General features: G+C 42.4%; 1 protein-coding gene across 2 annotated transcripts; it reads right to left on the reverse strand.

Moving 5' to 3' along the window:
- Positions 1 to 766: 766 nt before the first annotated feature.
- On the reverse strand, positions 767 to 19625 carry ZBTB43 (zinc finger and BTB domain containing 43). 2 transcript variants are annotated; one of them, XM_004677322.2, is made up of 3 exons: positions 19561 to 19625; positions 16367 to 16494; positions 767 to 5997 (listed from the first exon to the last, which is right to left on the reverse strand). In XM_004677322.2, exon 3 carries the CDS (start codon positions 5972 to 5974, stop codon positions 4571 to 4573), a length of 1404 nt encoding a protein of 467 aa, XP_004677379.1. In that variant the 5' UTR covers positions 5975 to 5997; positions 16367 to 16494; positions 19561 to 19625; the 3' UTR covers positions 767 to 4570. The 2 variants fall into 2 exon arrangements, with proteins under 2 accessions (XP_004677379.1, XP_012577120.1); XM_012721666.1 differs by lacking the exons at positions 16367 to 16494; positions 19561 to 19625 and adding an exon at positions 14320 to 14373.
- Positions 19626 to 27909: the final 8284 nt, after the last annotated feature.

Here is a 27909-nt window from a genome sequence, read left to right on the forward strand (position 1 = left end):
GCACAGCCAGGTATGGCAGATCTCCAACTGAAAAGCATGAAGCTTCACCCCACGGGCTCACAGCCACATTTGGTCACCAGCCCCCTGCAGCCGCTGGTCACTCACCTACCATTTCTTTGAATCACAGCAGGGCCCACACATGAATGAGTCTACCTAGAGCATCAGATGGGGTGCTGGTGGAAAGGACAGACTCAGCTGGGGGACGGAGGCAGTTCACAAAGGAACGCTCACAAAGGATGTGGGAAGGTGGGGCTGGGGCCTCTCACAAGGACAATGGCGTCCAGGTCAGGAGCAGTCCTCAGACAGATCGGGGAAGGGCTTGGCTCCTACACCCCAAGTTGCCTAAAGGAGGCCAGCCACCTGGCAGGCAGGAGCTAAGGGGGTAAAGGTCCCCTCTCTTCTCCACCAAACTCCTCTCCGTGTGGCTGTCTCTGGCAGCTTGTGACACAAGGACAGGGCCACAGAGAACATACTCCACAGAGAAGCACCAGCAGGGAGGAGAGCTGGAAGGGCAAGCAGAGAAAACCCATACAGCTAAATCCTGGATTTACAATGAGTTGGCCTCCCCCGCCCCAATTCTGATAAATTATGCCGTGGCCACTCACTACCTATCTGATGAGACTACCTGACATTAATTAGCCCCAGGATCATTTTTACTCTCAGGTGGCAGAAGCCAGAATAAAAACAAAAATACCCAGTGGTCATATACCCAGAGTGAAAAACAAAACTTTTACAAAGTTGACAGATAACATTTATTAAAACATGTCATACAAAAGGGCATGGTCTCTTCTATAAGAAGAAAATATTCAACAGTAACATTCAGTTAAGTAAAACCATGCTGTACACTGAAGACAGCAATATATAAAGACAAAACTATTCAACTTTTGCAACACAGGCATAACATTTCACAAAATATCAATAAGATATGCACCTAATGATAATTTGTTTATCATCAAATGGTTTTGTGGTCTAAGAGTCACCTGACTTGCATAAATAAAGTATTTTCTGGAGGAAACATCGGGAACCTCATAAAAGGAAAGGCAGCAGCAGCAACTGACATTATGACACAGGCTTCAAGCAAAACTAAAAAAAGTCACATTTGCAAAATGTGTTCCAGCATCTTCCCATAGGGCACTATCAGTAGAGATCTGAACTAAGAAACATGTACCTTTAAATATCTAAGTAGCAAAGGAAAAACCCAAACAAACCAACCCTGGTTTCATTGAACAGTCACCCATGAAAGCAACCGAAATCATAAAATTAGTGGGGGCTGGGGGGTGAAATATGTTGCTTGGTTTCCAGCATTCTTAAATTATCAGACCTTATAAAGCAAATACCTGGATTTGGTGTGGAGTACCCCCACCCCCGGGGAAAGCACAGCTCTATGGCTCCCCTGCTCCCCAACACTTCAGGGATAGGCTGGGGGGCGGGGGCGGGCATGAGGGTAATAAGCCGCTTTCCCAAACAGCTGGTCAGACTCCGGGCAGTTTAGCTTGGCAAATGCCCGCCAGAATGGAGGAGACCCTTCCTGGCAGACTCTGAAAGCAGCGGGCCCAAGGAAGGCGGCCTGGAGGACAGTGAGACGTGGAGTCGGAATCCACAGCCCCCAGGGGGTGAGCCTCACCCCCAGAGCAAGTACTCCTGAGCGTCAGCCTGCCTGACCAGGAGGACCACGTGTTCAGCTAAAATAAAAGGCATGGTGTAAGTGCCAATGTTAAATATGACCGGGATGCCTTGAAGCCCTTCCCACCGGACTGGGAAAAACTACATCTAAGACCCAAAGCAGGGGACAAAATGTGTTGGTCATAGGCCACTGACGCAATCCCTGAAAGACTATTTGGAAAACATCCACAACTAGCTAAACTCATCTGGAAGGCTAAAGATTTTCTAAAGCTGCACTGAGGCTAAGGAGAGAAACTATCTACGTAACCCAGGGCGGGAAGGGAAAAAAAACAGTAACACCTCATGATTTCCTAATCCTAAAATGCAGAGTTTATAAAAATTCACTTTTAATATTGAAACTAAGGCATTCCCCATCCCCTGCCTCTCTGAACATGACCAGCACTTCAGATGCCTGGCTACCTCACAGGATATGGTTGACCAGATTACCAAAACCTAATTTTTATGGAAACGCCAATAATAATGATGATGATAAAAGCACAACATAAAACAACAGATGTAAGAGGAACTTATACCTTGAACTCTACATTTAGTAACTGTGTACACCCGAGGACTCCCACAGAAGGTACACCTCTCTTCAATACACACGCAGTCCAAGTGCCCGCTTGCAAAACTCGCCCCAGGGCCGCGCACCACTCCCGGCTGAACAAGAGCTGCCACCAGTACTCATGACAAGGGTGTGTCGATTTCTGCACAACCGAAGGACCATGACTTTCCAGAATACTTTTATTTCACCACCCAGACTCTTCTCCCCAAGTGTACCAACGTTCATTTGAACAGGAGCTTTAGTGGAAGCAGTGCATTGAGCCTTCCAAACACACAGAAAATGGTTTGCTAGTACCATGGGAAGGTGGTCAGCTTCTGCAGAACAGAATGGCTTCAATGCCTCAGTACTGAAATTAACAGGAGCAATAAAATAGTTTCTCCTCACACATAACGGCTAGGATCAGACCTACAGCCCACTGGCTCTGACATGAGAAGATGAGAAGGAGCGATGAGCTTGAGGAAACAGTCACCTACACACGTCTGTCAGGTACACAGAGAGAGGACTGTTAATGGGTGAGGTTTCAGCACTAAGAGGATATTAATGTGGCAATCAACCAAGAGGTAATATCTAGTTTCTAGGTTAAAAAAATCAATATATATATTTATATTTATAATAAAGTTTTAAATACAAAGTGCTTCTTTATATATCAAGAATGATACAGTGTTAACGAACAGATCCCTGTTTTGTAATCTTGATTACAAGAGTTAACTGGTAAGTAAGTACTTGCTTTCTCCTTCCAGACAGTTTGTTGGTTCAACAAGTAAACATCTTGTTGGGTAGGAGCTGGAGGATCAGAGGCTCGAGCCACCAATGCCCATCACACTGGAGCAAAGCCAAGCTGCTAAAACAAAATTTCACCCCAAATCCAAGAAAAGTTACTTTTATTTTAAGGAAAAAAGTTACTACTTATAAGTAACAGACCAGTAAGTTTAGGAAAAAGTTGACATAGTAGTAGCACCCTGTCCTACCCTGGTGGTAATTTCAGGTACGTTACACAGCTTAAAAGTATCCTGAATATATATTTTTTTTGTTTTTTTTTTTTAACCTAAAACACCCAACTGATGAGCAGAAAAGGTCTCAGAATAGCTGCTTTGCTTGTTTTCTGGTGGGTATAGCTCTGTGGACTTGTAAATTTATGCAGCATTATCTATAATTTGGGAGCAGGAATCTGTAGACTACTTTTCTAAAATTAGTACTCCTTCTTTCCCCCTTTTAAAACACATTCTAGCACGCCTAAAGAACCAGCAGTTTGAGTTCAGTGTAATCCCTCTTAAAAAGTATCACCCCCACGAATGTACAGTCAAGACTTTTGGGGGGCAGCTTTTTGCTCAAGTATAAGCCGGCACTCAGTATTCTCTGGCAGAGTGTCACGGTAGCCCTCTACTAGCTCAAGTTCACAGGTAGCCCTCAACCGGGACTTCTGGCTCCTTCCCACTAACTGGCTGCTGGTGGACCCCTTGGGGAAACACCACCATCTAGCTCAGGACGCAGGCCAGGGCAGCCAACAGTACTGTGTCAGTGACAGCGGGCAGACACCCCTAGCCCCGAGCAAACCCCACTGTGCATGCTACAAGTGAACAGGATTTGGGACAGCAAATGAGTTAGAAATACCTATCTCTGACACCCTAGAGAATTACAATTAGGTAATTGTTCAACTAAAGGTTAGTACTAAAATACAAAACTTTGTCTTCTCAAGAGTCTGAAAAACACTTTGACAGTGGCATCTTACAGAAATTGAAGCTCGTACCGAAGTATGTGCTTCATACTTAGAACGTCACCCTCAGTCTCTCCATAGTTTGAGGTGAAATACCTTTTAGGAAGAATAAAACCAAGTAAGAGAGCTCTGTTAATTTTGCAACAGAGGGATCACATTATTTGTAGCTTTTAAGTAAGTAGCATTTCATTCAGTGAAGCAGCTACCAAAATAAATCCACACCACCTAAGTATCTGTAGTAAGAGCGAAGTAAAATTTCACCATGACCTTGTAGTAACGAGTGAGGAAAACTGCCTTCACCAAAGTGGGACTGTAGGCCTGGAGCTCCATCCCCCGTGCAGGCATCTCCAGACCAAGTCCACCTGCCTCCACCATGGGCTGAGGTTTACCTCACCAGCTGAGAGGTGGGTTGACTTAGCCCCATTACATACTCCAGGCCTGGACTGGAACATATCAATTTGAGGAATTAGATTTTTTAATTGGCCTACTTAGAGCTGGTCTTTCAGAAATATCTTCCTTTTTTTAAAGCTTCTCTTATAATAGCAAGTAGCACGCATCATCTGTGCCCAGATTTGCATAATTACCATAGTTTATTTTTGTGCCTGCCACTCAAGGGCCAGATCCTATTTTTAGTTAGCCTCAGTCGTATTCTGCTCAGCCTTTGCAGCTTCGTAGGACTTGGTACATGAAGTCACATGCCTATGGAAACTGTCCCTCCACATAAATCTCTTTGCGCAGATATTACACTCATAGGGCTTTATGCCCGTGTGAATTTTCATGTGGCCCACGAGATGATGCTTCATTTTGAATTTCTTACCACAGACACCACAGCCATAAGGCCGAAGACCAAGGTGCATGCTCATGTGTCGATCTCTCTGACTCTTGTGAGTGAAACTTTTCCCGCACTGACAAGGATACAGCTTGTCGGTGGCCGAGAATCCTAAGTGGGAAGTTTCTTCTTTAATCCCTGTTACCATTTCAATATTCTCACTATAGCCAGCCGCTAGGGCCGCTTCCTGTCTGTGGCCAATTAAATTCCCATCTGACCTCTCTCCAGAAAACTCTTCCATGGAAGAGCCATAGAAATCTACCTGCTCATCATAATTGCTTTCGTCAGCCTGTTCGTCAAACTCTGCTTCCACTTTTTTTTCCCCAATGTGGAAGTCTTCTTCCACTCCAGAGGGCTGGACTGCGTGCTCTGTCTGCATGGTATTGATGGACTCGGTGACCTGGTGCTCGTCGTAGGGTGCGTGGACGTCCATGCCCTCGCATGCCTGTTCAAAGCGCTCAGGCTTCACGTGGACCCAGCGCTTGTGCGCCATTATGCTGGGCTTGCTGTACATGGGCCGGGTGTAGTGGAACTCAGCGCTGTCACTGGCCCCTTCCTCCCCGTCCTGGCTCGCCATTTCGGTGCTCAGCCGGTCATGCTCTGTGGAGGAATTGCTGGGAAGGTATTCGTGCTCAGTGAGCTGAGATGACAGCTCATCTTTGGTGCTCTCCTCTTCATTCTCTCCATCCCTCAGTTCTTGGGCTTTTGGGAAGTCAGCATGGCCTCCGGAGCCCAGCTCAAAGCTCTCTACCAGGCCATTGTAACTACTACTGCTTGGAGACTGGTGGTCACTGCTATGATTTAGCTTCTGACAAAGGACTGTAGGGTTTCCCTCCAAAACCTCAGTGCATTTGTCTACCACATGCCACATCTGCAGGAAGCTTGCTGCTGTCAGGTAACTAACAATTTCTGGAGCAGGCATTACCAGACGCCCTGTATAACTGGAGAGGAGAATGTTCTCAAACACTCTTGGGTTCATCACATCAGGCAAAACAATCCTCCTGCTGTTTTTGAGGAGTACCTGGTCGCAAAAGTAGGGTGAGCTGGCAGCAAGAACAGCTTTGTGTGCCCGGAAAATGTGACCCTGGACAACAATGGAAACGTCACATAATTGTCCTTGTTGGCGCTGTTGGTTCAGTTTCTGTAGAATGGTGCTGGAAAAATCAGGAAATTCTACTCGAAAAGAGTTTGTTCCAGGCTCCATTTCATCACAAATTTTACTCAGTGCTAAAAGAGAAAGAAAAATTATTACAAATTCTAGTCCAAAGAGAGACAAACTAATCAGTAAGAAAAAGCCCAGAGTTACAAAGATACAGTCGCCTTGCCTGGGGGCCCTGGTGGGTAGCACGTTCATTCCCCAGAGTAAGGCTCATAAGTAACAGTGTGCCACAGACCCCACATCACTCTTCGTGGCATTAACTCTTGATTTTGCCTGTGTCTGACTAAGAGAATAGAATCCGGAGATTAGATTCTTAAACTATGCAAATTCCCTTAGTAAAACAGAGTAAATATTCCTACTCAACACAAATATGGCACTTATAACAAAATGACAGGAATTTAAATTTGCCAAGCTGGGATGAGGAAGTGAGGATGGAGTTCTGGGGGAGGAATAAAAGTGTGTAGAAAGGCTTGGAGTACGTATTAACTTGACAACTTCAAGGAACTGATGGAAAAAGCTAGAATCAGTGAGAGGGGTACAGGGGCTCAAGTGGCAGGCCAGAACCCTGAGCCTCTGGTCATTCTGTGCCACTGGGCCCATGAACAACACGGGTCTCTACCTGCTCTCAGAACCTCAGTCTTCAGGAACATCCGGTCATGTGAAGCAGAACTAAATGGTGAGGTGAGGAATTCCTTGCGGTAGTCCTCAAGCTGTTTAAAAAGCTGTAGACCAAGGCCCTTCATGGTGGCGCAACAGGTTAAAGCACAGCACTATTAAGCTACGGCAGCCACTGCAGCATGAGTTCGATCCCTGGCCAGGGAAGTGACCCACATGGTATGGCAGACCTCTCCTGACCTGCCCCACTGCTCCTCTCAGCAGTGTATTTCAATCCCTCTGCCTGTTCTGCTCTCCATTGTCTCTGGTGAATCCTCCCACCCTTGCACCTCTGGCCTGTACCCCAGTTCTACATTCATAAATAAATAAATCTTTAAAAGAAAAAAGTTGTAGACCAAAAGACCAAAACGGATATAACCAATTTTGTCCTTTTTACTGAACTCAATTGGAAGATAAGATCTTAAAAAGAACAGGAGCCTGTGTGCTGTTACTGTAAAAGTATTTCAGGGGCCAAGGCAAGTATTAGACAAGCTGTCTACAACAGCACCAGTAGTATGAACTAGAGAGCCTGCTTGAGCACCAGTATTCCTCAGAAAATAAAAACAAGCCAGAGCCCAAACATTTATCATATTTCTTGTCACCTGGCTCTAATACTATTGCTGAATATGGTTTTCCAAGTATAAGACAAGAGAAACAGAACAAACAAAAACTGAAAGTCATGTCTGAGAGACTGGGACAGATGCCAAGAATGGAAACCAGTGTTTCTCAAGCAATGACTGTAAACTAGGGACTTCACACCTTTCTTCACTAAACCTTCATGGCTCTGCATTGGGTCACGTAGTCTCAAGCTAACTATTTTAAGTAACTTTCCCAGCATTAAAGCTAGTCTTTATTAAGTTGGGATTTGAATCTAAATCTCTATGGTCCCAAAGCCTATGCTATTTTTCCTATCACACTACCTCTGGCTTCTTCTAAGATGCCAAAATGCCAGATCAGTCTTAATAATTTTAAGAGGTTTATGACAATGTTTTTAGAATGATGTATTAACTTATCAATATCTCTTAAAATGTTTCATAAAAATGTAAAACAGAAATAGACTATGCAAGTATTTGCGATTTCAAAAGGAAAAGTGAACTATATAAATGTATTAACTTAAGGCATGAAAATTTTGAGAATTACATCTGGGTAAAGAGATTCTCTCCTAGACCTCATTACTACAGAATTTTGCTTTTGGCTATTTTTGAAAAAGGGTGGTGGAAATAAGACATAAAAAAATTTACAGAAAGTTAAAAATATTTATTTCTAGCCTCCCCTCTGAAGGAACTTACCAATAACAAACTACTGTATATATTTCTTTGCATATATAAAATAAAAATCCTTACCCTATGGGTTCATTACCTACATTTCTTTCTGCACTTAAACTATTATTGCTTAATGTATTATACAGAACTTCCCACATGCTCCACACTGATTTATGTCCCCCAAATTCCTATGTTGAAACCTTTTCCTCCAAAGTGATGGACATTTGGAGTGAGGGTCTTTAGAAGATGGTTAGGTCATGAGAGCACAAAGTGGATTAATGTTCTATATATAGGAGACAACAGAGAATTCCCTTCTACTCTGGCCATGTGAGGACAGAGTGGCAAGATGTCTGTCTATGAACCAGAAAGCAGACTTCATCAAGCATTAAGTCTGCCTTAGACTTTCCAGTTTCCAGAAATCTAAGAAGTAAATTCATTGTCTATAAACCACCCAGTATATGGTATTTTGTGATACTACCCTGAAGGGACTAAGATGTCACTATTTTTTTTAAAGTATTTTACTATTTACTTATTTTTAAATATTTATTTATGCCTGTAAGATTTGGGATACAGGCCAAAGGTGTGGGGGTGGGAGTATTCACCAGAGATAGAGTGGGGAGCAGAACAAGCAGTTCTACTGAAATATACTGCTGAGGAGTACAGCGGGCAGGACAGGAGAGGTCTGTTGTGCCATGTGGGTCAGCTCCCTGGCTGGGGATCAAACTCATGCCACAGTGGCTGGTGATAGTTTGATAGCACTGACTTTAACCCCTGCACCACCAGGGAGGCCTTTTCACTTTATTATAAAAGAGTTAATTCATTCTGTTTAAAGTTATATAGCTCCTGCTATATGGACTGACCATAATTGGAATTCTCTTCTTATGCAGAATTTCAACAGTTCAAGTTTTTGAAATTATAAGCACAATGGACATCTGTGCATAACTGTCTTGACCTATCTTTGAAATTATCTATAGAGTAATCTCCATCAGCAAAACTGTTTGATCAAAGGGCTGTGCATTTGACATTGTGATGTGTATTAGCAGATTATTTTTCAGCAAGGTTGTACCAAATACCAATGTCTACTCTCCCACACCCGTATTAACAATGGACGTCACCAAGTAAGAAAAAAATGTGTGCCAACCTTCTAAGTGAATAATCCAGGACTCATTGTTGTTTTGATCAACACTTCTTTAATTACGAATGACACTGATACTCTTCACTCATGTTTACTGTTCATCTCCCCCTTATAATTACTGGTCATATCCTTTTTTAAAATTAATTGAAAAACCTATCTTTAACAGATGAGTGGTCAAATCAGTTATTTAAAAACTTTAGGATCTGATCAGACACTTCATTAACCAAGGCAAAGTTTGCTAAACTTTACTAAGAGAACAAAGCTATGCTTTCCAATCCTCAAGTAATTATAAAAGCCAATAATTACATTAATACTTTTGTTTTACAACTCCTCTTTTTTCCTATATGACTTTAAAAGGCAAATGTATAAATCCATGTTAAATCATATACTGTATTGTTATTTGTGTTAATAACAAAACGAAGGGGTAGGGACAAAGATGTTTAACAGCAGAATGTTGCTGTGTTATTGAAACTAAGTCTGAATTAGCCAAACTATGTTGTTATAAGTTTAAGATGTTATGGTAAACCTCAAGGTAACTACTAGAAAAATCACTAAAAGCAAAAATTGAAAAGAAAGAAGTGAATCAAAAAGATATATAAAAAAATCTATTAAATATTTTTACAAGGCAGCCATGGAGAAGTTAAAAACATAAAATACACAGAAAAGAAGCAAATTCTTTTTTATTAGTAATTACCTTAAATGTAAATGAATTAAATTTATTAAAAAGGTAAATCAAATATCTAGAAGGCAGACTGAGAGAATGGATTAAAAAGCACAATTTATCTCCATGTTGTATATAACACTCTCACTTTAAATATAAGGCACAGCAGGGTTTAAAGTAAAATGACAAAAGATATTTTATACAAGAGTAACAAGGGGTGGACTACATTATCATCAGACAAAGTATATTTTAATTTAAAAAGATTATAAGAACAAAGGAGGGCATTGTATTTTATAAAAGATTTGATCTATCAAGATGATATAACAATTATAAACACCTATGCACCTTGCAAGGAAAATACATATCTATGTGTAAACATATAAAACAAAAATGGACAGAAATAAAGGAATAGATCTATGATAGCAGCTGTAGATTTCAATATCTCACTTTCAGTAATGGAGAGAAAAAGCAACTAAAAGCCCTATAAGAAAAGAGATAACTTGAACATAATAAACAATTGTTAAAAGACACATTAAACAAAAATCAAGTCTTAAGTAAGTTTATAAAGACTGAAACCACATCAGTTATTCTGACCACAACAAAATGAAACTAGAAATCAAACATAAGAAAAACAAATAAGTAAAAATTAAACACTTGTATCAACAGATCAAAATAGCCATAAGAGCAACTAGAACATACCCTGCCACAAACTGAAATGAAACACAGCTTAACAAAACTTATGGAATGCAGCAAAAGCAATCCTTAGAGGCTAGTAGCTGTTAACAACTTCATTAAAATAGATCTCAAATCAGTAATTGTGTATTTTAAGTACATAGGAGGGGGGTAAAAAAAACAAACAAAAAAACACCCAAATTCAAAGTTACCAGAAGGAAGAAAATAAATTCACAAAAGAGATGACTAAAAAACAGAACAGAAAAACAGTAGAGGTGGGGGATAGTTCAATGAAATTGGACCGATTTAAGGGGGAAAATAAAAGACTCAAACTACTACACTGAAAAATTAGAGATGCTGCTAAACAGACTTTGTAGTAAGAAAAAGGATCAGAGAATATACCATTCATTAGAGACATTGGGAAATATATTACAGGAGCATTACAGCCACACTTCTGTGAAGGGGCGGTGCCTTTTTCCTATCCCCATGTACCTGTAGCCTCCTTGAACTACAAGTACCAGGCTACCATGAACCAGATTTCCTGAGTGGGGTGGCTGGGAATTATGGATAGCATTAAACTGACATGCCTCCTTTATAAATGAACAAGGCTGTGGTAATCTAAAACAGGTTGGCACTGGCATAAAGACAGACAAGTTAGTGGAATAGAACTGAGAATCTAGAAGTAAATCCTGATATTTACAGTCAACTGAGTTTCAATAAGGTATCAAGGATAATCAGTGAGGATGTATAGTTTCTTGAATAAATGATGCCTGAAAGACTGGATATCCACGTGTAAAAAAATGAAGGTAGACTCTTATTTTACACCAGATTCACAAATGAAAATGGAACAAAGACCTAAATGTAAAAGCTAAATTATATTATTATTAGAAGAAAACAAAGGGGCAAATTTCTATGACTTTGGATTTGGCAGTGACTTCCTAAGCAGGACAACAAAGTCATAGCCAACAACAACAAAATAGATTGGACTATAAAATGTCATTAAAATTTTAAAAATCTGGCCCTCCCTGGTGGCGCAGCGGGTTAAAGCACTGCACTAAGAAACTAAAGCTACTTCCGCATGAGTTCGATTCCCGCCTGCCCCGGAGGTGACCACATGGCGAGGCAGACCTCTCCTGACCCGCCCACTGCTCCCCTCAGCAGTGTACTTCCTCGATCTGCCTGTTCTGCTTCCCGCTCTGTCTCTGGTGAATCCTCTCACCCTCCACATCTCTGGCCTGTACCCCAGTTCTGTACAAATAAATAAAATAAATCTTTAAAAAAAAAAAATTTAAAAAATCTGTGCAAAGGGCACTGTCAATGGAGTGAAAAGACAGCCCACAGGATGGGAGAAATTATTTGCAAATCACATATACGGGAATCTAACATGCAGAATATATGAAGAACTCCTATAAATCAAAATAAAAAAGATAAAAAGATATAATTTAATGGGTCAAAGACATGAATAGACATTTCTTAAAAAAAAAAAAGATAGAAAATCGCCAGTAAACACATGTGAAGATGCTCAACATCATTAACTAGTAAGAAAATTCACATCAAACCCACACAATACCACTTCTCACCTATTATTAAACAACCAAACAAGAAACACACACCTCCCAAAACCCAGAATATAATAAGTGTCAATGACAATGTGGAGAAACTGGAATCCCCACATGCTATTAGTGGGGGAAGAAACAATACAGCTGTTTTAGAGAATAGTTTGGTGTTTCCTCATAAAATTAAAGGGAAAATTACCATGTGATCCACCAGCTTCACTCCCAGGAATATCCCCCCCAAAACAGAAATACAAGCAGATACTTTTATGCAGTCACAGCAGCATTATTTACTGTATAGTCAAAGGGTGGAAACAACTTGAGCGCCAATGCACAAACAAAACACGGTCTGTACACACCGTCACCTGTTAGTCAAAAGGAATGAAGCAGTACATAATAGCACACGACGGCCAGCCACTGAAAACACTGTTAAAGCATTACACTGAACATTAAATAAACCAGACATCAAAGGACAAATGTACAATGCCACTTATGTGAAATACAGAGAAGAGGCAAATTCATCGGACAGTAAGTGGATTAGAAGTCACCAAGAGGAGGGGGGCAATGCAGCATTATTGCCTAATGGGCAGGGTTTCTGTTTGGGGCAAAGACCAACTTTTAGAAATAGAAAGCAGTGTTGGTTGCTCAACATTGTTAATATAAGTAATGACAATCATATACTTAAAAATGGCAAACTGAATATGAACTTTTTGCCACAATATAAAAAAAACTGGGGTAAATGATGCAATTTTATTTTAACTATGAGTGGTAATAGTCCTTGTAATTAGTAAGTATTTGATCTCTGCCCTTAACTTTGGGTGAGTATGTCATTTCTACGTGTTCCCGGACTGTAGCAACAGGTAAAGCCTAAACCTTTGCTACAAGTTTTCCTGTTACATAAGCAATATTAGAAACTCAAAGGCAGTTGTAACCTGTATTAATAGGGTGACTGCTGTTCCTATTGTTTAAAAAAAGTCCACGTGGGCACAAGAGCCCAACGGATTAAGGCACAGCACTATGTAGCTAATGCAGCCACTGCAGCATGAGTCTGATCCCCACATGGCGCAGCAGACCTCTTCTGACCCACCCACTGCTCCCCTCTGTAGTGTATTTCAGTACAACTGCCTGTTCTGCTCCCCACTCTGTCTCTGGTGAATCCTCTCACCCCCTGCACCTCTGGTCTGTACCCCAGAGTTCTGTGTGCATAAACAAATAAATCTTTAGGGAAAAAAACTCCACGTATCAATTAACTCACTTAAAAGCAAACAAACATGACCAACAACATAAAATCCTGTATGCATACTACACACTACACATGAGACTGTGGGGGAAATGACTGCCACTGTGCAGAGGTAAGACAAAGACCCTGTTATTCAAGACAAAGTCTGATAAAAGCATCACAAGAGTTACAAGCCCAAGAGAAATTCAGAGGGAACTTGGTATTCCTTAGTTATATGACTCGACACTAAAATTCTAGTGTCATTAGGGTAAGAGGAAAACTTGAGGGCAGCACAGAATTCCTCCCATCTACCACATCCTATTCGAAATAATCTAAGAAATACAGTAAAATTGGCAGAATCCTGGAAACTAAGGAACAGAGTTCTCTATATGTCACAACATTAGTTAAAAACATGGGGGGAGGGGAGTGAGGACGTTGTGATACCTGTGGCCTACAGTTTTGTCTCTGGTGCATGTGGCAAATGATGAGCTCTACCTTTGCCTCCTTCCTTGGACAACTGAGCCCCATTCCCTCTAAAGAATGAATGCGATCAGTAAGTATTCTAAAGTAACAAAACAAAACAAAACAAAACAAAAACCCCAAAAAAACAAGAAATAAAGCAAATAGCATTTCTAAAGTGATATTTTCCCAAAACTTATGAAAATATACTCTGTGAATGAAATATAAAGAAGAGAGAGAAATCTCTCTTTTGTCTTTCTGAAACAAAAGACAAGCTGTAAAGAAACTAGTCAGTTTGCTTCATAGAAAAGGCAAATTCATAGGGACAGGAAGTAGATTAGAGGTCTAGTCAGTTTCTTTACAGAGCAGACATTTAGATAGATAATAAGTAGAACTGCAATGCAGAAAATGTTGCAATGAGATGGGAGGACTTTGGGGAACTTCCACCAAAAGGCAGGAAAAGAATAAAACTATGAAAACAAGAGGAGAGAGGGTAAGAGAACAGGAGAGGAGAGACTGATAAGAACACAGAGCGAATTCATGTCTTTTAGAAAAAGAATAAAATGAATAGAGAACCAAATAATGAACAGAAAACTGTCCTACGTAGAAAATGTTGAGTGTTCAGAACTTTTGCCTCAATACTGGGGACAAACAGGCACCAAGATAAAGTACAGTCTTGATCATTTCAACCTGAGTTTAAAAACAAGCCTCAATAGGATCAAACTATTTCCAAGTAACTTAATTATCTAGACTAGCTCTAGTGACGAATCATTACCTGAGCTTCCTCCCGCATGTGACCGCACGTGACCGGGAGGGGTAGGTGCTAAAGCAGGACTGCAATGACTGCTGAAGGGCTAGTGTGAGCTTTAACTGGGGCAGCTAAGACGTCAGACAGGATAATCTGTTGATGGAATTAAAAAGGAGCGATGATATAGAAGCTAATTATAAGATTTCAGCAAGTATCATCTAGATTTGAAGCAATGAAGTTAACAGTCAGTATAAGGGGGAACTGATGAGGAAGAAACTGACTTGAGGAGTAGACCAAAGATCCAATAGTACAAGGTATAAAATAATATTATTAAGAAGTGAAACACTACTAAGAAAGCAAAAGGATGACTGAGAGGATGGGAGGAAATATGCACAAACCATGTAACTGGCAAGTGGTTTGTATCCAGTTATGTATATATTACTATGTAACGACCCCTTAAACTTAAAAAAACTCAACTGAAAAAAATGAGCAAAGGATCTAAAGACATTTCTCTGAAGACAGAAATGAGCACAAAAGAATGCTCACCACAAAGCAACGCCACAGTGGGTGCCACAGTGGTTCCCACCAGGAACGCTATGGCAAAGAAGACAGACAAAAACAACTGTGGGCAAGGAGATGGGTGGGTTAGAACCTTTACAAATCGTGGGTGGAAATGCAAAATGGCACAGCCACTTTCTAGAACAGTCTGGCAGCTCCTTCAACATTAAAATTACCATGTAACCCAGCAATTCCTCTGAAGTTTCCTGAGTAACTAGAAAATGTCATCAATAACAGGAGTAACAACAGCTTCCACTGTTAAATGCACACTACTGCACCAGAATCGATGCAAAGCACTTTTATATTCGATCTCATGTAACGCCCCGAGCAATCTCCTGGTAAGCATTTCTTATTCCTGCTATATGGAACGGGAAATCGTGAGGAGAAACTGCTTGTTCGGGACATGTACCCCTGACAAGAGTGACGTTGAAATTTAAACTCAAAACACTTGCACTATAATTTGAGATGAGACAATATGGAATGTAAAGACAATTTTCACAGAAATCTGTTATATATAATGGACTCATAAAGATAACCCCAATTCTCTGATTAGCTACTAGCAATTTGATGCTATTTTGCACATTAAAAATCCAACAGCAACAGTTTTAAAACACTCCAATCCCTGCTCATTCCCTCCATGCTTCACGGAAGCTATGTAGCTTTTTTTCCCCTCAAGCAGAGGACGAAAGGCAAATATTGAAGAATCACTGAACTGGATATGACCTCCAAGATCCCTTCCACCTTTGTTGAGTTTAATAGCAGTCACTACTGCTGGAGGATTATGGGTGCTGGTGAGTGGGGTGTGGTGTGGTGACATACAGTTGAAGAGGTATGAAGCTGTGCCTTTAAATCATATATAGTGTTGTAAACCTACATTGCCTAATAAAAAAACAATTAAAAAGCAGTATCCACTACTTATTATTCAGCTGAAGAATTATACGTCAAGTTTTACACACTGCTGAAACATCAATTACATATCCTAAAAATACAGATGACAGCAATATAGGGAAACTGAACTACCAGCTACTTTTCTTGAAGCCCTCCAGAGTGTCCTTTAATCAGAGCATATGGTAATTTGCATGCTTACTGTAGGAAGCACACTGCACACAGTAAATATTGCCTTAGTAAATCTGATGGCTGGCACATTTGTACCATTAGTCAAATGACACTTTATAGTCCTCAAAGTCGACTATGTAAACACTAGCGCAGTAACACCCCCGCTTCATCGCACTCTGGATGAGTGCACTGACACGCAAGGTCACAAAGCTTGGTGGGTTTGTTAGGATTCAAGCAAAGTGCAAGTCCAAGTCCGGCATTTTGCAAAGTTTAAAAAAAAAATCACTCAGATGTTTCTGGGAGCCAATGCTCTCAAGGCAATGACTGGCTTTAAAATGCAGTTAACTCCTCATCAGAAAGCACTTCTAGAGCAATTAAATACAACCACAGTATTATTTTTGCCCAAAGAGAAGCCATTTTACAGCTAAAAAGCTATATTATCAATACATTTATAGCTTACCTAACTCAGAGCTGTATTCCCGGGATAAGTAAAATTCCTTATGCCATGGCCATCAGACAGCAGTATGAATGAATGATGAAGAGGAGCCCACTTCTCAGTTTTGCTTCAAATTAAAATCATATTGACTTCTGAAAGAAAAAATTATGTGCAAAATGTAAAGAGATGATGGTATCAAGTACCTGGTTAATAAATCCCACCCATGCATGTGCACAGCAAAAAGAAAATGAATCACGACTGGGATTTTGGCAGCACTAACTAACTTTTATTCGGCAATTCTCAGGCTCTACCTTTTGGAGTGGTTTTAGATTTACGGAAAAGTCACAAAGGCAAATGCTGAGAGTTCCTGAATGTCCTCACCCAGTTTCCTTTAACACAAACTTCTTACATCACCATCATACATTTGTCAGAAATGGAAAATCAACTCTGGTCAATGCCAACTTAATTTCACTGAATGAAATTACCCTCTGCAAAAGTACGCTGAGTCTCCTGACCAGTATGGTAAGCAGCACACCTGTATTTTCTCCTAATAGGTACACTTTCAAATAATTTAGTAAAACCTATTTTAGGATTAAAAAAACCCAAGCTACTTTGGGAAGTGCTTTTGATCCCTGACTCCTTTTTGTTTAGCCATAGCTAAATGTTTTACAAAAAATTGCAAGGCAAAGGATCCATTGTGATAAACTCTGAAATTCAAATGAGAATATAATTCTAGCCACTAACTCCGCAATAATCATTTCTCCCACTACAATAAAGCCAAGGAAATGTTTTTCCTTTACATATATGTATACATTTCACATCGCTCTTCCTTTTTGTATAATGTATGCTTTCTCCTCCCAGGTGCAGCCCCATATAGCTCCTGCCACCAATTCACCCATGCACTTGTGTCTAAGTCCCTTATGCTCTCCCTCTCCCCAGCCAAAGAAGTGTTTTTAACTGCAGCCTCATATTCATTAGAATTCAGGTTAAAAAATCTGAAGTCAAGAAAGCAGAAGGCATAAATATAACTTATTTCATGAAGTAACTATACATCAACAAAAAATTTCCCCCCCTTCAATGTTAGAGATAAGACAAAAATCTCTAGTCTAAACGTGAATATAAATACGTTGAAAACAATAACTTCATGAAAAGGAAATAAAACACATTCAGTTGATTTTAAGGGGCATATTTTCCCCCACACTTAAAGTGTTCTGAAAGCAGAACAGTGGTTCAAGTCTAAAAATGTTCTTAAGAATTTTTGAAGCCTCCAATAACAAGAAAACAGAGTTGGTGGTGTTTTCCTTTGGTAAAATAATCAGTGGCCAGCTAGGATTCAATTCAGCTGACAAATCTCACAGGAAAGGTTGATAAACACAGTTTAAGTAAGAGAACAGTAAACAAAAGCCTTCCTTCCCATCAGAAAACATGCAAAACTGACAACACCTTGCATTTTGACAACAGGGCTATTTTTTAACCCTAAGTTTTTTTCAAGTGGAAAGTAAATCTTCCACGCATTTCATACTTAGGTTTCAGAGTATGCACTGAATCCAAGGAATAAGGAAGGAGGAGTGCCAGATTTTCGGGGAATTCTTTTAACCAAACTCAGTTTCTAAGGATATTGGCTGTGAAGAGAACAGGCATCTATAAACACAGATTCCACTAAATGTTACTAAAAGCCACAGGAAAAAACTCTAAAATCACATTTTCAAAGTAAGTATTAGCTGCAGGAGTCGCCAATCAGCACTTTTTTTTTTGGTGCTGTGGTTAAAGAAAGTCAACATAAACTTTCCCACTTTAACCATTTTAAAGTAGCAGTAAACACACAATGCTAGCTAGCATCTCCACTATCCACTTCCAGAACCTTTCATCATCCCAAACACAAACTTTGTTTCCATTAAACAAAAAAATTCCCCTTCCCCTCCTCCCCAAACCTGGTAAACTACTCTCTACTTTGTTTCTAGAAATTAGCCAGTACCAGATAAGACACCTCAACTAAGTGGACTCATACCATATTTGGGGGTTTTCTGTGATTGGATTATTTCTCCAATGAGCAATTTTGTAAAGCAAAGAATTCCAAATTATTAAATTTCTCCTAACTTAAACACACATAACAGACATAATCTCTGAACAAAGCCAACAGCTCTCCCAGAAATCCCAGAAGCCTCAAAGGCCAGAGGATCTCAGTCACACCCTTCCTTCATCTATAGAAGGGCCTGGTAAAGCAGCTGCTGGTCAAGGAGCAGGCTTCGGGGCCATCCTGGGATAAGGGGACAGAGCAAAGGGAAGTTAAGGGAGCTGTGCAGGTCTGAAAACCCAAGGATCAGAAAAGGCAAGGAAGGCTTCAGCACGCCGCTCTGGCCCAGAGATGGCCTCCTGTCGCCCTCCACGAGCTCCCACACCCTGACACTTAGGCTGGGCGACACCTGTCAGAGTTGAGCCAGGCTGCAGTCTAATCACTGCGAATGTCACCACTGCAGGAAGCTTCACGGGGTCATGAGTCACCTCCCATGGCTCAGAGGTCCGGGCAGGCCTGCCTTACCCCGCCCAAACGAACCCAGTTAGGAGAGACAGAAACGAGAGAAAGCTGCAAAGCTGGCAGCGAGAGACACACAAATGGTCAGAGCTAGGCGAACAGGCAGGCCGCGAACCAGATAAGCACTGAGGGAAAGAGAAGGCCAAGAGACGCGTTGGTCTGCAAGGTTCAGGTAGCGCCGGGATCCTCCGGCACCGGCGAGGGAGCCAGGGCAGAGACACACAGAGTTGGCGGGGGGCGAGCTGAGCGGCCAGGAGGGCAGGGGCACAGAGACGGAACCCAGGGGTGAACGGAGGCCGGCAGCGGCGAGCCCCGGGGCTGCCTTTCCCGGCTCAAGCCCCAGGCGTCCAGCCGCGCCCACTCGGCGCCCCCGAAAGGCCGGCGGGCAGGCGGGGGCGGGATCTCTAAGCGCTCCGGCCGCCGAGGTCCGGCGCCGCGGGGTGACCTTGGGCGAGACTGCCTCGGGGCCCTCGGGTCACGGTCAGTGCGCCGGGCTGGCTGGAGGCCGCAGGACTCAGACCCGCGGCGCCGCGGCTCCAACGGCCCGCGCGGTTCAGGTCTCCCGGCCGGCGGGAAGGGCCTGCGGGGCAGGCGGCGCGCGCTCCGGGACCTGCAGGGGCACCCCGAAACCTCCCTGGCTCCCCTCCCAGCGCCCTCGCTACCCGCTGTCCCGCCTCCGCCGTACCTGCCAAGGGCGCCGCGCTCACATAGCCCGCCAGGGAGACACTCACCACCGGCGCCAGGCCCGTTCAAGCCGTAGCCGCGACTGCCTCAATCTGCGCCTCACGCCCCCGGAAATGCTTCCCAGTCCCGCCCCCTGAGACAGCCAGTGCTTCCGGGGGTGCGTCAGAGAGTCGACCGCGTGCGCATGCGGGATTCACGTTAGGGGCGGGGCGTCGGAAGAGCGCGCCGAGGTCGCCTGCGCCTGCGCGGATCAACGTGCTGCAGGTCTACGGGCTTTAGGGTCTCTGAAGACACCTTTGGGAACTGGGTTGCTGATACGAGGCCTCAGTCCTTTTTAAATTTAGATTTAACCTCAGCTTAACGGAGATTGCATCACATTCATTTCTGTTTTCACAGCGCCTGCCCTGTTGTTCCGCATGTAGTGGCTGCTCAGTAAATGGTCAAAGTAAATAGTCCAGTCTCTATTGTAGTCTGATGGGGCGAGAGGAGCTGCGCTCAGGCTCTCCAGGGCCCAACACCCCCCCCTTAACATTCACCCCCTCCCTAGCTCCCAACACACAAAGCACAAGGAAGGTCTTCAGTACAGGGACCTCTTCTGGACCAGTTCATAAACCCTCTGCAGAAGAGGTAATCCATACTAACCCCAAATCCAGATATCTGCAAGGATTTAGTCAGAGAAACTTCGGGATTTAGGATAGATGCTCGCTCTGGGTCAGACACACCTCTCTGGGGTGGTCTCTGCCTTAGTTCAGACCATCCAGTTTCTGGCTGTTGCTGTGCCTGGCTGGCTTTGGGGGCTCTAGACGCCTTCCCCTCCCCGCACTTCCAGACAGGAGGCTGATAACTTTCTGAAGGAATATTCTGCTGCAGATAAATTCTAGGAAACAAAACCAAAAATATCGAAGCTCAGAAATGGAACTAGGTGCAGAACAACTTGTCAAAGTTTCTGCTTCAAGGGTACATCCTCCAGCTCCCTTTTAAAGCAAACTGTGGCACATAACTTTCAGCCAAGAATTCCCACTTACAGACTATTCTGGTAGCTCTTATCCCTCTTGTATTGCTTCCCTCAACCTCCCAAGAAAACACTCAATTTGTTCAGGTCCCAGAGGCGATCCCTTGATCTCAGGGAGGTAGACTCTTCGCACCAGCTGAGGAAGTGACTCATAGTTGGTCCAAACCATTCACGGCAGTTTCATTCTCATTAGCCAGTAGTCAGACCAGGCATCTTCCGGCTAACTTCGGTCAATGAGGACATGTACTTACTATACTGTACAAGCCACTGTGGCTTCAAGGGAAAAACAAAAAAATTTTTTAACAAAGTCCACTAGAATGTCTAGTTGGGAATGAGCCAAAAGGAGTATTTTGCCACTTTAATTTTTGTCCTGACTAAGCTGACCAGTCAGTACGAAGTGCTTTTGACTTGATAAGCAAATCCTAAGGTCAGCAAAGCAGGAAAATAGAGTGAGCTTCAGTCTCGCAAGACCTGAAGCTGCAGCCCAGTTTTGGACTGCTTGCTGGATGTTTTGTTTACATGAGCCTGTAACTTCATCTTCTTCTTCATTTTAAGATTTATTTATTTATTTGTGCATACAGGTACAGGCAGGCCAGAGAGGGGGGTGGGGGATTTACCAGAGACAGATTCGGGAGAACAGGTAGATCGACAAAGTACACTGCTGAAGGGAGCAGCAGGGAAACAGGAGAGGTCTACATGCCATGTGGTTCAGCTCCCTAGCTGGGGCTCGAACTCGTGCCGAGACAGCCACTTCACAGTGCTGTGCCTTAACCAGCTGTGCCACTGGTGTGGGCCCCTATAAACTTACCTGGACTTGATGTCTTGGAATATTGAGGACTACATCTCTCTAAATCTAACAGCAATAAGCTATATAAGCTTGCCCGGAGAAATACTGCAAATACCCTTTGAAATGCACGGAGCTTGTGAGAAAGTCAGGAAAATCATATGAGCCAGGAAGGAAGCAGAAATAGAAGCCTGATTGATGGCCAGAGGTCAGGTGGGGCCTATTCGGTTCTGACTGGCTGGCGCTCATGCTGTACTGGCAAGTATTTTGGGAATCCTCTCTGGAGATAAGCATCGATGCTTCTACCAGCTATAGGGGCAACTACCAGGGTCCAGACTGGATGAAAGTCATGTTGGAGCATCATGTAGGACACAAGAAGGGATATATCTTCAAGGGAAGGGGAGTAGGGAAAGAGAAAATGTCTGCTCTGCAGAGGCAGGAAGCAAGGAAAATTATCTTTCTTTGCCTTATGTCTTGATGGAAGGGTCAAACATTTCCCCAGTAGATCCGGGCCCAAATATCTGAACCTCCCAGGGCCACACTGTTTGTCTGGTTTAAAAGACCCCAAGCAGAATATTTTATTTTAAAATAGCCCTAAGTAAAAGGAAATAGACACAATAAAAAACACAAAAAGTGGGAACTCGATACAAAGTGGAACGATGAATGCAATTGGATCAGTAATGTGTTAAGTCATAAAAATCTAAAACTTCTCATTAATAGATGGTAACACCAGATTCTTTTATTTTTTTTTTTTTTTAACATCAAGCTATTGGCTATTCGAGACACTAAGCCATGAAGAAAATGTGAAGTGAAAGGATGTAAAAGATACTCCTTGCTGAGCCTGTTAGATGTGTTAACGTCAGGTAGAATTGACTTTAAAAGCATTGCTAGAAAAATGCAGTAGATTGTATTATTGTTTTTGATAGTTTGCTGGCCTGTGTGTTTCTTTTAAGAATTAGGAAGAGCATCTTCCAGATGGGTTACTCCTTCCTGGATCTTTGAATGAAGAAAACATAGGCTAGACCAGGAGTCCCCCAAAGCACAAAGAACTGACTGAACATGAGCAAGAAATTAGCCCTGAAGTCACTGAGGTTTTGAAGTTGGGTGTGGTCATTGTGGTTCCCCTTGACTAAAGTGACATGAAATGTGTGACTCCCCGGCAGGTGCTTTGAGATCCTTGCTATTACACTATTGCCACAGCCTAACTGAGAAAAAGGTGATGAATTACGAACAGGCTCTTTTATAATGAGAAAAAAGTTCCCACGAACCAGGAGTCCACCCATATTCCAGCTTGCATCCACATAGCCATAGAGCTTTAAACTAGAGGAGAGAGTGAAAACACAAAGTTTTCAACATGAGATTGTGCAACTCACATAGTGCTGGCTGCACTTTCTTTCTCCTGGGTACTTAGTAGCCTTGCCCTTGAACACAGACAACAGCGGCGTTCTCTTTCAACTGGAAACTTTAAAAGCCAGTGTTTCCCTTCTTCTCTGCCATGGAGGCCAGCAGTGCTCCAGAGGTAACTTGCCCCATCAAGATGTGTCCTGGAGTGAATGTAGTATGAAGGCAAGCCCCCAGCTGAGCAGAGACAAACAAGCTGTGTAATGAAGAGACTTCTGATGAAAGCTGCTAAGATTTTGGAGTAGGAGGTTTGCACCATAACCTACGTTATCATGATTATTAAAGATACATACTTTTAAATTGAGGTACAGTTCGCCCACAGAAAATTCTCTGATTCCATGTAGACCTCTGGGATTCTTGATAAACACAGTCATGTTACTGCCTCTCGGGAAGAGCTGCACTAGCTCCCCAAATTTCCCAGTGCCCCCTGCAGTCAACCCCTCTTTCCTTGCAAGCACTGATATTCCCATAGCTCGTCCTGGTCCATAATGGAACGGTGTAGAGAGTGGACTTAGAGTCCGGCTTCCTCCACTTTCCATGCTGGATGTGTGACCAGCCCATGTTGAGTGTTCTAGTGGTCAGCTAGTGGTTAACTAGGCTGGATTCCACCCTAGGCCACACCACAACTTATTTATCCATTTCCCAGCAGAAAAACATTTGAATTGTTTCCAGCTTTCAGTAATTAAGTCAATCAACTATATATGTGCACACATTTTAAGTTTTTATTTCATTTGTGTGGCTTGTGATGAGTGGGATTACTGAGTTGTATCTTAAGTGTATGTTTAACATTTGCAGGAGAATTCTACTGCCCCACATCCACAATGACAGTTTTTAAAAGCCACATTAGAGAAAGGAGGAATGTGGGAGGCTATGGGGTGATGGGGGGGGGGGAAGCAACCATTGTTGTAAAATGAACAATAATGTAAACAGATACAAAAATAAACAAATAAATAAAAGCCACAGTATAGATATGCAGTGGTATCTTGTGGTCTTACTTTACATTTTTATACTGTTTAGTGATGTTGACTATCTTTTTATGTCCATGTTTTCTCTGATTCTTATTCAGGGAAGTGTTTGTTCAAATCTTCTGTCCTTTTTTAAAAATTGGGTTGTCTCTTTTCTTATGCTTGAATTTTGAGGTTGTTGGTGTGCTGTGAATGTAAGTTCTTACCAGATATTCAATTTGCAAATGTTTTCTGCTCTGTGACTTACCCTTTAACTTTCTTAAATAGTGTCTTTCAAAGAAAAGAGGTTTTAGTTTTGATGCAGTTTCATTTATCTTTTTTTTTTTTGTACATACAGAACTGGGGTACAGGCCACAGGCTCAGGGGCGGTGAGAGGCTTCACCAGAGACAGAATAGGGAGCAGAACAGGCAGATCGGCGAAGTACACTGCTGAGGGGAGCAGCGGGCGGGTCAGGAGAGGTCTGCCGTGCCATGTGTTCACCTCCGGGGCAGGCAGGAATCGAACTCATGCGGAAGTGGCTTTAGCTACTCATTGCTGTGCTTTAACCCGCTGCGCCACCAGGGAGGGCCCTCATTTATCATTTTATTTTTGTGAATTGTGCTTTTAGAATTGTACCCAAAGAAATTTTGCACAAAACAAAATAAAAAATATTTTTTCCTGTGATTTTCCCCCTAGGTTTAAGATTTAGGTCTAAGATCCAGGTTCACTTAAATTTTGTACATCATACAAGGTGTTATTGAGGTTTAATGTGGTTAGCTTTTAATTGTTCCAGCACTATTTGTTGAAAAGATAGGTTTAAAAACAACATAACTTTCTCAGTACTTGACAGAACAAATAAACATCAAAGATAGTCTTGATCTAACAGACATGCATAGAACCCTGAAGAATGTATATCGTGTGGCTAGTAATATGATAAACATGTCAAGTGAAGTTTAGAACACTTATAAAACTGTGCTAGTCCATAAAAATGCTTAACACATTTCAAAGAAGTGGCACCATAGCAACTATGTCTCTGATCTCCAGTGGAACAAAGTAAGGAATGGATAACAAAAAATAAATCAAAATATTCTGTTTGGACATTAAGAATACACATAAAAAGAATTAGGTCAAAAAATAGGTCATAATGAAAACGTTTTAATATCTAGGATTGAATGACCTGAAAATGTCACATTCCAAATTTGTATTAGCTGTAAAATGGATTTCAGAAGGAAATTTATATCCTCTAATTCTTACAAAAGAAGAAAGGTGTACAGTTAATGGCTTGATCAGTTAATTTAAAAGATTAAAAAAGGAACAAACAACCAAAAGACCATGAGAGGAAGGACTTAGAAAGATGATTGTGTATTAATTAAATTGAAAATAGGGATACAATAAAGAGGAATAAAGCCCAAAATTAGTGTTTTTGAAAAGGCTAGTAAAACTGACAGTTCCAGAAAGATTGAAAGGACTATGTAGTTATCATACACAGATTCTCAAAAACCTATACACACACACACACACATATGAATTTATAGTTATATGTATGTATGTATATATATATATATATAACCACATACAAAACTATGGAGAGAGAGAATAAACAACACCCTTATTTGTTGTCATTGTTTTGAGGATTTTCTCTTACTTATATCCAAACGCATTTCCAGTGCTTAAAGCAATTGCACATTACAAAATAAAAGCTGGTTTACAACTATGTCCACCTTTTAAAGAGGGTGAAAGTTGCCAAAGGAAATAATCTCAAGAGGAAACTCAATGCATTTTTGACAATCAAGGGTCCCCAGATCAAGTCTGAGAACGGGAGCTGTGGGAGCAAAAGCAGGTGAATTAAAACAATCATATTTTCTTCTCTACTTTAAACTGCCTCTAAGGTGCTTCTCTCTGCAGAGTGGGTGAGGTCTGTCCACATGCTTTCCTTCAGGGAAGCCCACGCCAGGGGGACAGCAGCCCCCAGAGAAGCACATTTCATGATGAGGTCAGAGGGGTTAAAGTTAGGGGTCCCCACCAGATGCACATTCTGAGCATTTGCTGATGTGTGTTTTTTTTTTTAAAGATGTATTTATGCATACAAGATCTAGGGTGTAGGCCAGGACAGTGAGGAGATTCACCAGAGACAGAGTGGGGAGCAGAACAGGCAGATTGGCTGAAATCCACTGCTGAGGGGAGCAGCAGGGAGACAGGAGAGGTCTGCTGCGCCCTGTGGGTCAGCTCCCTGGCTAGGGCTCGAACTCATGCTGCAGTGGCTGCTTGTAGCTTGACAGTGCTGTGTCTTTAACCCCTTGTGCCACTAGGGAGGCCCCTGATGTGTTATTTGTTAGTGTTCTACTGGCCACTTCCACATAGAGAAACTATGAAGTCACATGATTAAAGGGTGTGGAAACAGGGGAGAGTGAAAGGGCAGGAGTCAGTTGGCCAGAGTCTGCCATCTTATTATGCAAATTCTTACCACATGTATAACACTGACCTTCAATCCCTGGGCCCTTCAAAGTCTCATCCAGGCTCGAATGCCTTATTAGACTCAAAAGCCAGGGTCTCATGATGTTTGCTCACTTCACAGCATTCAATGGGCGACAGGAATAAATCCATTGCAACAAGCGCTCCCTTTTGGAAAGGGGAAGAAGGGAGACACAGAACAGTATCGCAGAATAGCAATTCCAAGAACCCACTGAATAATTAGCAGGCATTATGAGGAGTCCCCCAGGGCCCCAGACTCGCTCACTATCATGGGGCCTGGCCATCCATGTGCACAAAGACAAAGCATACTTAGTGGAAAGAACTTTTATACAATCCGTGGCTTAGCGAGAAGAAAGGATGATAGTTTCCTCATAAAACACCCGAAGTCATCCATCCCTTTGTGGGTGAATGAAGAGGGATACTGAGGCCCAAAAGCTTGCCAGAAGTCTGGGCGCCTTCCGGTGGGGAGCCACAGGAAAGGGGCAGGAGAGGCCAGGCCAGTCTGGGACAAAGAAGCAAAATCAAAGTACAAATCTCTTAAGATAACGGCCGCAGTGTCTGTCTCTCACCCCACACCCACATGTCTCCTCCACGACCCCCAAGTCCCTGGTGCAAGTCCAAAGCCGAGAAGAAAGTGGTCCTTCTTCTCTGGGGCTCCCTGCTTGTGTCTTTCTTCAAGAGATCTCTCTTGAGTCCACCGGCCTTCTGTGCTTTACAGCTTCATCTGGTCACGTCTGCTAGGCTCCTCTCCTCAGTCGGTGGGGCAGGAAACTTAGTACCTCCCCTTTTTATGGGGATGTCTCGGTTACAAAATGTGGCCAGCATTTCCAGTCCCCAATATGGTGTGCTCCTGACTAACCCCTGAAGGCTCCTGGGAGGGGTGCCTATGTCCATTGTTCCCTAAGGAACAATGTCTGGTTCTGTCTGGTTGCTGAGAAATCCTTCCTTTTCCAACAGCTTCCTTGGTTAATTCTGAAGAGTATCTTGAGTATTGAAGAATCTATGCTTTGGGGTGGCTGATCTGCCTTCTCAATATGGCACCTAACCAAGAAGGTGTGGGAAATCTCTGTCTCTTTTTTTTTTTTTTTAAGATTTATTTATTTATTTATGCAACTGAGCTGGAGTACAGGCCAGAGGTGCAGGGAGTGAGAGATTCACCAGAGACAGTGTGGGGAGCAGAGCAGGCAGATTGACAAAGTACACTGCTGAGGGGAGCAGCAGGCGGGCCAGAAGAGGTCTGCCGCGCCATGTGGGTCACCTCCAGGGTGGGGATCGAACTCATGCTGCAGTGGCTTCAGAGAGCTTCATAATGTGGTGCTTTAACCCTTGGCGCCACCAGGGAGAGTCCCCCTCTGCCTCTTCTAATCCAGGCTGATAGCTCCTTTTCCCTTGTAGAATGCTCAACAACATTTGAATTTTCAATGTCTCTGGTTGAGATGTGAGAAAAGCTAAGCTCATAATTCTTTTTGACATGTGCCTATTTCTGTAGACTCAGTTAACTTATGGGTTCCTTTTTCAGGGGGGTGGCATCAGGATTTTGTGGGGACACACTCTTAATTTTATGAGGTGCCCTTCTGTCAGATGAATGGATCCATGTTTAATTTGACATTTACCCCCAAACTGAATTTTGATTTAAGAATGTTGTACTGGTGGGAGAGACTGGGCACGAGGGTTTTATTTTTCAACCTTACACAGTCTGAATTTTATATTCTCCCTAATTATAGGTTGCCACACTG

This window comes from Condylura cristata, unplaced genomic scaffold (genome assembly GCF_000260355.1).
Source record: "Condylura cristata isolate star-nosed mole 26May11 unplaced genomic scaffold, ConCri1.0 scaffold00006, whole genome shotgun sequence".
In the NCBI taxonomy this organism is placed as follows: domain Eukaryota; kingdom Metazoa; phylum Chordata; class Mammalia; order Eulipotyphla; family Talpidae; genus Condylura; species Condylura cristata.